The 11,059-nt window shown below is 30.6% G+C and overlaps 1 protein-coding gene across 4 annotated transcripts; it reads left to right on the top strand.

Annotated features, from left to right (window-relative positions):
- The first annotated feature begins 2,474 nt into the window (after window positions 1–2,474).
- Window positions 2,475–9,881, top strand: LOC114937436 (uncharacterized). 4 transcript variants are annotated; one of them, XM_029310887.2, is made up of 8 exons: window positions 2,476–2,934; window positions 3,006–3,345; window positions 4,037–4,136; window positions 4,210–4,532; window positions 4,637–5,011; window positions 5,587–5,941; window positions 6,536–6,960; window positions 8,954–9,881. In XM_029310887.2, exons 2-8 carry the CDS (start codon window positions 3,103–3,105, stop codon window positions 9,482–9,484), a joined length of 2,352 nt encoding a protein of 783 aa, XP_029166720.1. In that variant the 5' UTR covers window positions 2,476–2,934; window positions 3,006–3,102; the 3' UTR covers window positions 9,485–9,881. The 4 variants fall into 4 exon arrangements, with proteins under 4 accessions (XP_029166721.1, XP_029166720.1, XP_029166719.1 ...); XM_029310888.2 differs by having other exon boundaries at window positions 2,475–3,345; window positions 4,222–4,532; XM_029310886.2 differs by having other exon boundaries at window positions 2,476–3,345.
- Window positions 9,882–11,059: the final 1,178 nt, after the last annotated feature.

Below are 11,059 nucleotides of genomic sequence, written 5' to 3'. Positions count from 1 at the left end.
TCTGGAGTTATTTTATATGTATCTATCAAATATTTTAAAAACCCTAAATCAATTTTAAAAAAAAATTTTTTTGTATAAAATTCTAGAATAAAATTTATATATATATATATATATGTGTGTGTGTGTGTGTGTATGTATATGTACATAATTTTTATTTCATTATATTTTATAAAAATATTTTTTTAAAATAAATTTTATTTGTATATCATAATAATGTAAATATTAAAAAAAAAGACATTTTTTAAATAAAAGTTTTCTTATTTTTAGCTCCGGGAGCTTAGCCGGTTGACTTAGACTTTTTTAATTTTTTATTTTTTTAATCGTTTGTTGGTCGTTTATTGGTGATTGTTGGCCTAATTACAACATTTGTTGGTTTATATTTCTTTTTTAAATTAAAAAACAAAAATTAGCGTGAAGTTAGCCGGAAAAATCTCATTTTTAATTAAAAAACGGTCTAATCGATGCATAATCGTTTGCTGATGATTGTTGGTCTAATTATAGCGTTCGTTCATTATTTGTATTAAAAACGAAAAATTATCTCACATTGAAGCTACATCTACAATAGATCATGCAGTCACATTAGAATATAAAACAATAATCGAATATGATTGGTTCATTTTCTTACGACTTAAGGGGATGCCGGATGATGTTTTTACCGACCGAATGCGAGAATATTTAGTTTTTTTATATAACTTTTTATTGACTATACTGATCAATAAATCCTTTTCCACGATTAAAGTACTTATAAAAACAGACCGCGCTAGCTATGTTTGCATATATAAATCATATAAAAATCAAAAATTACAGTTTTGTTATCGGCGGCTTTGTGTCAGTTCGTAATAATACTTATTTAATAAAAAAAGTTCTGCAGTTTGTGTCTGTGCATGAAATATAGTATGCGCGGTAAGGATAATATGAAGAATTATTAGTAAACGATTAAAAGTGAGATTGCAAGTCTAATAAAAAAGTTATATATTAAAAACATTTTTACGCGTATGTGTTGTATACGTATGCATATGTTTAGATATGTGTGGTGCTAACCTATCATGTGTTATGTGTATACGTGCATATGTTTAGATATGTGTGGTGCTAACCCGTCGGAGTTCGGCCAACGCTCCGGCATCAATTTTTTTAAATAGAAATTTTTAATAAAAATTAAAGATGTAAAATTTCATTAATATAGTAATTACCAAGATTGGGTAATAATTATAAAAGTTAAAAAAAAACTGAAAAGTTAATTTAGCTTGCTAATTAATTAATTTAAAATGTATTAACTTTTTAATTTCAATGAGTTATTTTTGATCTTAAACTTATTAATTGTTTTCCTAAGTTAAATTTTTCTTTATTTCTGAATACTATATGCATATTAATGTTTTTTTATAAACGTACTTAAAATTTAGTATTATATTACTTTTTATGTTTATTTGTCATCAATTGTACTTACTAAAAATTATATTTCTATATAAAAATCAAAATTTCTTTATTGTTATTTGTTATTATAAATTTTAAAAGAATTGATAAACAAAATTCTAATTTATTAATATATAAATAATATTTTAGAAAATTAATTCTTTATTTAACTTTAGTTAATTTAATCTTAACTTTACCTTAAGTTTTTGTTCATAACTTTTAACTTCCCATACAGCACCGATAGATTGCAAAAACATTACAACAATCTTTCACCGCAATATTGCAATATTGCAAATTCACTGCAAAATGTTGCTACATCATTGCTGTTGAATTGCAGCAATGTTAAAATGTCCGCTTTTTGGAAGATTGCAACAAAATATTACAACAATATTGCAATATGTTATGAGTTTGCAATAATGCATTGTTATTGCAACCATAAACTAATGTTGCATATACAGGTATATAAATGTAAATAAATCATTAATGAAAATACGTTGTAGTTAATTTATATATATTACAATATATAAATTATAGAATTTGGATTACATGCAATATTTCCGAAATATTAATGTCATGTTGCTACAAGTGTGCTGGAATTTTGTGCACTTATATCTCTGCAATGTCTTTATAATGTTGCATTGCAACTTGCAACATTGCAACGTTGCTGCAATATAATTGCAATAATCTGTGCTGTATGGGTTATTATTAATTTAATTAATATTTAAAATGTATTATTAATTGGTAAAACTTTAATTATAGTTATATTTTTGACTTATTAACTTAATTATTTTTTCTTCAAGTTAAATTTTTTTAATCTTTAAATATCATATTATATTGTTTTTTTTCATAAAAGTTATAACGTATTATTATTTTTAAATTAAAGTATATTATTAATTTTTATGTTCATTTATCATTAATTATAATTAGTTATTTATCAAAAAATATTTTCTATATCAAAATCAAAATTCCTTTCTTATTGGTTATTATAATAAACTTCAAAAGAATTAACAAACAAAATTCTAATTTAACATATAAATAATGTTTTAAAAAATTAACTTTTGATTTAACTCCAATATTAATTTAATCTTAGGCTTGTTTTCTGTTCCTGCACTAATAAACTATAATGCACATTAGTGCAATAAGTTAAAATGAGACAAGTATATTTTGTCTCACTCTAACTTATTGCACCTATGTGCACTTTTATTAGTGCAGAAACAGAAAACAAGCCTCTTATTAATTTTAACTTAAGTTAATTTTGTGTTTTAAAAAAATTATTAACCTAACCTAACCCTGGTAATATTGGCTGACTTCGAGACGTTCATTTATTATAATAATCTTCCAACTTTACGATGGTCACGCTCCGCGTGCTCGGCATTTGTTTGCGGCCTGAAGTTGGTCCCAGATGGATTTGTTATTGTCGTGACTAGGGCTGCCAGTTCATTATTATGGGCCGCATTGACAAAAGAAAGAGAGGAGTCCGATTTGGCTTAGCAGTTAATTTCGCCGAATAAAACTTGGAACGAAGTGAGGATTTTTTTCGCTATATTATTAAGTCACCAACGTCAACTTCTCGCTTTCCCCGAACCTTTTCCTAGGTTAGAGAGGGTTCGGTCCGCGCCAAGTATAAGTATAGGATATAGGAAAAACGTCGTAACTTTCGAGGGAATTTGAACAGTTTTTATTTTTCGAATTATGGGCTCACTGAGTCTCATCTGCCCGATGTGCTGCGGCGAAACCTTCAATAATCCACAGTCTCTTAAGTATCACCTGTTAAGTATGACGGACAATCTTTATTGTCCCGGCTGTTCGCAACGTTCCGACTCCGTTGCGGCCCTAATTCAGCATCTTGACAAATGCGAGCAAGATTTGGAGCGCAAGGTCAGGCTCGACGTTCTGACGGATAAACTCATCCTGAAGGATTCTGAAGTTAAAATGGTTGGTAGACAGAAAAAAATTAAAATTTATTTTATTTTATTTATTATATTTATTTAATTAATTTAATTTATTTATTTGATTTATTTGATTTATTTTATAATTTTTTAAATAAATATATTAATATATATTATATTTAATATTGAAATCAGAAACTATAATTTTAACTGAATAAAGTATGTTTATTTATATGTAAATTTTTACATTAAAATATTTTGTTGACAGTCTAAAAACAATAGAATCTTCCAAAATAATAAAATTTGTATATCAATATTTTCCGAAATAATAAAATATCATTTAAATATTTAAATTTTATATTGTTTGTGTTTAAATATTAATATAAAAATTAATTTTAAGTGATATATTTATCATTTTGATTCTAAATATTTAATATATTTCTAATGTATTATTTTTGATGTAATAATAATACACAGAAATAATTGTAATCTATATTTAAAATTTAATTGACACTACAAATATTATAAATAAGATAATATAAATACTTAATAAAAAATTTCAAATATTTGAAGAGTTAAAATGTTCTGTTAGTACATGGTATATTTAGCCTGATTTATTAATTTCAAATAATATTTGAAGCGATTTAAGATACTTATCATATATTCCAAATATTTGTTAATCCATCTTCTCTTCAAACTATATCTTGAAATTGAGTAAACATAATCAATGATTTCAGGATGCTAAAGTGCAGATCAATCGGAGCTTCCTTGCAACAGTGAGCGACAATGGAATTGTTATAATGGGGGACCCACAGATGTTACAAATGGATGAGAATGGTTCGTAGAACTTACTGCTTTGTTGAACTGAGGGTTTCCCAAAAATGAATATTATTTCTAATGAAAACATCAGGAGAAATTAAAGTCGTAGAAAAGATGGACGCAGAAGAAATACAGCCAGATCAAAATTCTCTGGATTTCAAGATGTCCGAAGGGCTCTCCGGCGTCAGAGATGGCAGAATGCAAAGGAGGCTACAGCCAATGCAGGAATTGGTGGCTGTTCCAGTATCAAGTTCCAGTGTAGACAGCAAGATGACGGAGAAGAGCGTGATTGCTGTATTACCCGAAAATTCCGAATTTCTAGACGCTTCCACCCTGATCGACGTCGATCATATAAATGAAACTGAAGAAATCGACGAGACTGGGCTTTTGCGCGTCAAGCAAGAACTATGCGATGTAAAAAATATTGAGCGAGAAAATTATTTCAATCCATCTTATCAAATTATTTATTGCTATTAGTACTTTATAACTAATAATAGTGTCCATTGCTTCTGTTCCAGGAATCCGATGCTGTATATAGCTGCACCAGCTGCGACATCAGCTTCAACTCTGTTCTGGAGCACATCAAGCAGTTCCACGACGGTCAGGAAGTGTTGCTGGAGATGGCGGAGCAGTTAAATGATCTGGCGTCGCCTGCGAACCAGGTATCCGCGATATCCGAAGATTCAGAAAACGTGAATAACACAGGACGACAACGGCAGACCATGAATACGCTTCGTACAGAGGAATGTGTGGACAACGAAGGCAGATTCTACACCAGAAAGGTAGTCCAGATCGAGAGATTTTGGGACCGTACACCGATCCAGATTACATCGCAATCGTCAGCGAAAGCTCCGATGATTGAGAAATTCTTTTCGAATGTGGAAGGTGTTAAGGTGCGATAATTTAAAAAATTACGCTTGATTTTTAACGATAGAATAATCTCGTGCGAAATATTTTAAGGATTATGCGAGACTTCGAGTGTTTTCCAGCAACATATACAGACGACAACTAAACAAATTTAAAGAAAAATAAAAAAACATTTTTTTTAGAAATTTAAAAAACTTAAGAATTTGAAGAAGCTATATAAAATAATTGCTCTACTCTCTAACGGTAAAAAATAGAAAACTAAACAGCGTTTCAGTTAGAAATCGAAACATACAATGTTATGACCAATATTTTTATTCTACAGAATAGTATTCCTATAATAGGAGGTAAATTTAAAAAAAAACTTAAAAAATTTAAAAACTTAAAAGAAATTGTTTAACATGGAATTGATATAAGTTTCTCAACAATGTTTTTATTTTAAATTATTTTAAGTATATTAAATATGTTAAATATATAATATTTTTATATATAATAAAGAGATACACAATGTGTGACTATTTGTTGCTGGAGAATACTTCATAAGAAAGAGATTATGTAAGAAATTACATATAAGACTTAACATCTCTGATGTATACTTTTGTAGGTACGAGAGAAGCGTCTGGCGACTGCGTCAATGCGGATGTACAGATGCAATCAGTGCCTGCAGCAATTCTCCAAGTTGGGTAACTTTCGCGTGCACGCCTGTCTACACGGCAATAATCGCTGCGAGCACTGCGATCAAACTTTTGCGACACCTAAGGCCTTGCAACTCCACGTAAAAGTACACGAGGGCGAGATTGATCCGAGCCAAAAATCATTCATTTGTACCATTTGCGGTACGGAATTCTGTTCCCACAAGAGCTTGCGTTTGCATTCAAGAATGCACGCCCCGGTAAGAGCCAGACACGTTGACGCACCCGAAGGAACCCCTAATGCGACCTTCACTTGTCCTGAATGCGGTAATAAATTCTATTTTCAATTCTTACTCTTTCAAATAATTTGACTTTATTTAATTTATATTACATAAATATATTATTTATTTAATAATATACCAATAATTAAAAATATAATACTGAAATATGTTATAATAATCAAGTCTAATCAATAATAATAATTGCTCTGACCAATTGGTTATATCTTCCTAGCATTTTTTTCATCAAGTGTTTTCCAGTAACAAAACAATTGTAACATTGTGTTTTGATTTATAGCTGGAACATTGCTGATTATTAGTTTTTCTATTTTTTATCGGCAAAAGAATAATTATTTTATATAGTTTCTTCAAACTTTTAAGTTTTAAAAATTTTTTTTACACAAATTTTTGTTTTATTTAATTTGAGTTTACCTCCAATTATAGGAATACAATTCTGTAAAAAAAAAAAAAAAAAAATACTAAATGTAAAAAATATCAGTCATAACATTGTATATCTCGATTTTTAGCTGAAACGCTGCTTAGTTTTCTATTTTTTACCGCCAGAAAGCAGAGTAGTTTTTTTTATATAGCTTTAAAATTTAAAGTTTTTTAAGTTTTTTTCAAACTACTTAATATTTCGCAGGTAAAACGCTATCAGAATCGTATAAGGACACGCACATGGCACTACACACTGGTGATTCGGTGACGTGCGCTGTTTGCAACCGTAAATTCGACTCTGCCGACAGTTTAACGATGCACGCGGCCGTTCATACTGAAATAGGACTTCCACATTCGCCTACTTCGCCTGCTACGATTTTAACCCCATTAGCCAGAGAGACGACAGCAACAACAGTCAAAACGACGACGATGATTGCGACAACATCTTCGACAACAACGACGACGACGACGACGGCGACCACCACGATGACGACGGCGGCGACTCCGACGGAAACTGGAGACAACCAGAAACCCTATCAGTGCCAGCATTGTGGTCGCAGATTCACCAGACCCCACGAAAAAGTGAAACACGAACGAATTCACACCGGAGAGAAGCCGCATGCTTGCGAGGTAGATGAATACAATCGGTATAATCGAGCCTTGAGAACATAGACGCGTAGCTTTTGAGAAATAAAGTGATACACTTGATTGCCGAAAGAAAGTGATATGTGTAGTGCAAGATTCATTGGAAAGGTTATTGTACGGAAGAGTGTGTTGCTTTAATGCATAAAAAAGAAAGGCGCCAAAATCGACATTATTTTATTTTTTTATTCTACTTTTTCTTATTTTGCTGTAGTTCTTATTTTTTGTATATTACCTCGAATCTTTGGAGCTTAAAAGTTGTTGAAGTTTTGTGATTTTCCTTGAAAACTATATATATATATATATATAATTCAAAGACCGCGATGCATATTTTTTAATAATACTTGATTATTTTATATATTTGTTTCTAAAGAGTGATGGCAAAAAGACCTGTTTTTTCGCGTATTTTATAGAGTCGAATTTTGGGACCTCAAATTTCAAACTTTTTTTTATGTCAAATAATACTATATGATGAGACATTAATCCCTAAGAAATTTCAAGATGAGCATAGGTACGGTTCCGAAGATACGAAGAAGTGAAAGTGATGATTTCTAGTTAGGGTGTATGAGAAATTATCACTTTCACTTCTTCATATATCCGGAACCGTTTCTCATCCCCGACTAGAAATCATCACTTTTACCCCCTTGTATCTCCGGAATCATGCCTATACTCATTTTGAAATTTTAATGGGATTAATATTTCATCTAATAGTACTATTTGCCATAACAAATAGTTTGAAATGCAAGGTCCTAAAAATGGGCGAAATTTGCCATCACTCTTTATTTTTTTCCTCTTTATTTGTTTTTTTTTCTTGAAGTTAACAAAATTATATTAAAATATATTCAATTTATTAAAATACTTAAAATATCTTAATTACACACACACACAAATCATTCCTAAATCACATATATCCTGCAAGTTATATATTGATTTATATTATTTAATCTATTATTATTATTAATAGATAAACATTATATTATTTTGAAGTATCAATTCTAAAAAAAATACAAATTTTGAGTTAATTTATTTTATAAATATCTCATGAACTTCTTGCTTAATATATTATATATTAAAATTTTTAATTTAAAAAGAAATATAAAATATTCTTAAAATGTTCATTTTTAAAAGTCAATTGTACAGCACAATTTTATTGTGAACTGAATAATTTTATATATTTTAATAATTTATTGCTAGGCTTCATAATTTTGTCGCATTTCTATAGTTTTTCAATAAGTATACATATGTCAATTTGGAGACTAATTTCTCAGATTTGAATTTTTGTCTATTTCACAAAAAAGACTTGAAAGTTTGAAAAAATATCATCAGAACTGTGATAGTTTGAACGTTTTCTAATAAATTGTAAGTATAAATATTTTATAATTTTTAACTAGGAACTAGAATTGAAAAATAACATGGCATATTATCTATTTTGGTGCTTTTTCTCCATTGCTGACATAATTGATTATTAAATATGTATTAGGTTACTAAATACAATCTATATAAGTAGATATATTAATTTTATTTTGAATATATCTCAAGAATACATGTAATTCCACTTGTCATATTTTACTAAAATCAATTGCGAGGAGCGCCACCTAGTGTCGGAAATTGGAAAAGTATGTTCCAAGATAATAAATAAATGTCAATTTTCCCCCTGGTATTATAATACTAGATTTATAAAACATGTGGAATAAAAATATAGATTTTTTTACATAATAAATTTCCAGTTGGCTCAGGCATTATTGAGATAATCCAAGATATTCCCCAGGTAGTAAGCATACGTTATTTTGATGGCGTCATTAGACATCAAAATGATTTTGATGTTTAATGACATTAGTTCGCTACTTGGGTTCCTTTGGATGTTTTAAGTAGCAAACTGACATCAAAATGACATACACTTACTATGTGGGACACATGTAGGAGAGAGAATATAAATAGATAAATTAAAAAAAGAAAAACAATGATGTCTGTTTGACGGTAGGTTTGCGGGAAGACCTTTCGTGTGTCCTATTGCCTGACCCTGCACATGCGCACCCACACCGGGGTGCGTCCTTATGCCTGCCAGCACTGCGGCAAGCGCTTCAAAGCCTCCTCCGTCTACAACCATCACCTGCTGACCCACGGCGAGGAGCGCGCGTACACCTGCCCGTACTGCCCAAAGACGTTCAAGACTCGGGTTCAGCTCGCCGGCCACAAGAACAGCCACACAAAGCCGTTCCGATGTACCGAGTGTTCGCGACCGTTCGCCTCACTCTACGCCGTCCGCGCTCACATCCAGACCCATAAGAAGGATAACAATCTCAAGTTCAGCTGCTACGTGTGCGGCGCCTCGTACGGCCGGGCGTTCGCCCTTAAAGATCACTTGAAGCAGCACGGCCAGGACGCGCTGGCGCCGCCGGAGCCTGCCCGGGAGGAGGAGGTGCGCGAGGACTTTCTCCTCCGGGGAGAGGAGACGTCGCTGCCACCGCTGCCTCCTCTCGTTCCTCCATGTTCCTCCAACATGGATGATTAAAGTTCAATTTCGATGCTAGTCGAGTCCATCGCTCGTGAAGATCGCAGTTATTGTATTCTTAAACCTTTTGCGGAGAGTCCAGGTGGCAAAAGTAGTCGCTTTGATGATATTAAGACTAATATTGGCCGACCATATTGGAATTGACGTCAGAGGCGTTGAAAATTCTTAGATTTAAAAATGAAAGGATATTTCGATGAAATATTCAAGTTTACAGTCATTTTACAGCTGTTGATTGATTATAAAGGGAAAAGAATATTTTTCGAGGCATTTTAAAAGTTATATATCTGAAATAATGTTTCATGGGAATATCTTCTCATAAAAAATGGCATCTAAAAAATTTTTAGCGTGCGATTTCTCGCCTCTGACATTACAATCTGATATGACTGCGGCGACCCAGGAGCCTTAAAATAACTACCAAATAGCAAACTGACGTCATTAAACGTCAAAATGACGTAATTTTGACAGCCAATGACCAGGTAACAAGCATACGTAATTTTAACATCATTAAACGTTAAAATGACATCATTAAACCTCAAAATGTCATTAAACGTCAAAATTACGTCATTCGACGTGAAAGTAACGTACGTTTGCTACCTAGGAGTCGACGAGTTTCTTTCTTCATTTCAGCAAATTATATTGTTCCATATATAGTTATTATATAAGTGATCTTCACGGATTTTTTACTAAAAAAACAATTGAAATCTAGTTAGATTGTAAGTTATATTCCCAGATAGCCACAGTAATTATTATGACATTATTTTGACATCAAAATGATGTCATAATAATTACTGTGGCTATCTGGGTTGTTAATTCGTTGATAAAGTTTACTCTCGTTCATGTTTTACAAATATATATCAAATATAGTTTATCGTTCTTGATTATAATATTCGTGAAAAATTAGGATTGTAGGAATCACGAATTTTAAAACTGCCAAAAGTGATAAATTGCAATAATTGTTACATAATTTTAATTATTTTAATTAAATGTATAATTAAAAATTAACCGTAAAATAATTTAATTAAAATGTCTAATTAAAATAGAATTCGCAGATTTTGCTTCCTCATAGAGGAAGCTTTGTTTTTATAGTTAAGCTTTCTGAAAATATTTGAATATATTTTCTAATAAAATATTCTGATAATAAATTTTCTCTCCATGAGAGCATATAAAAATGTGTTGCTTCAATTTTTATGTTATTAAACTTTTAGTTTATACATTTTGTAATACAGAAAAAACTTTTTAAACATACACACACACACATATAGTGTAGCCTAAATTCATCTTCTAAATTAGATGTACAAAAAATGTTTCAAATAAAAGAATTTTGAGGGAAAAAAGTATAATTTTCAATTTTGATGATCATTTTTCAAAATTACGTGAAAATCGATCCATTAGTTTTTTAAAATAAAACTAGTTTCATTTTTTAATATAATTCTTCACAATATTTGGTGTAAAAAGTTATAAATGTAAGACCAAAAATTAATAGTTTACGAGATATCTTATATTTTAATTTAATTGGACATATGAAATACCTTGTAAAGTACCATTTATTTTTGACACTCTTCAATATTTTTATTT

Source organism: Nylanderia fulva, unplaced genomic scaffold, assembly GCF_048542155.1.
Source record: "Nylanderia fulva isolate GAGA-0341 unplaced genomic scaffold, ASM4854215v1 Scaffold198, whole genome shotgun sequence".
NCBI classification, from domain to species: domain Eukaryota; kingdom Metazoa; phylum Arthropoda; class Insecta; order Hymenoptera; family Formicidae; genus Nylanderia; species Nylanderia fulva.
The sequence above is the reverse complement of the archived record's forward strand: the minus strand, read 5'-3'. Positions and strand labels throughout refer to the sequence as shown.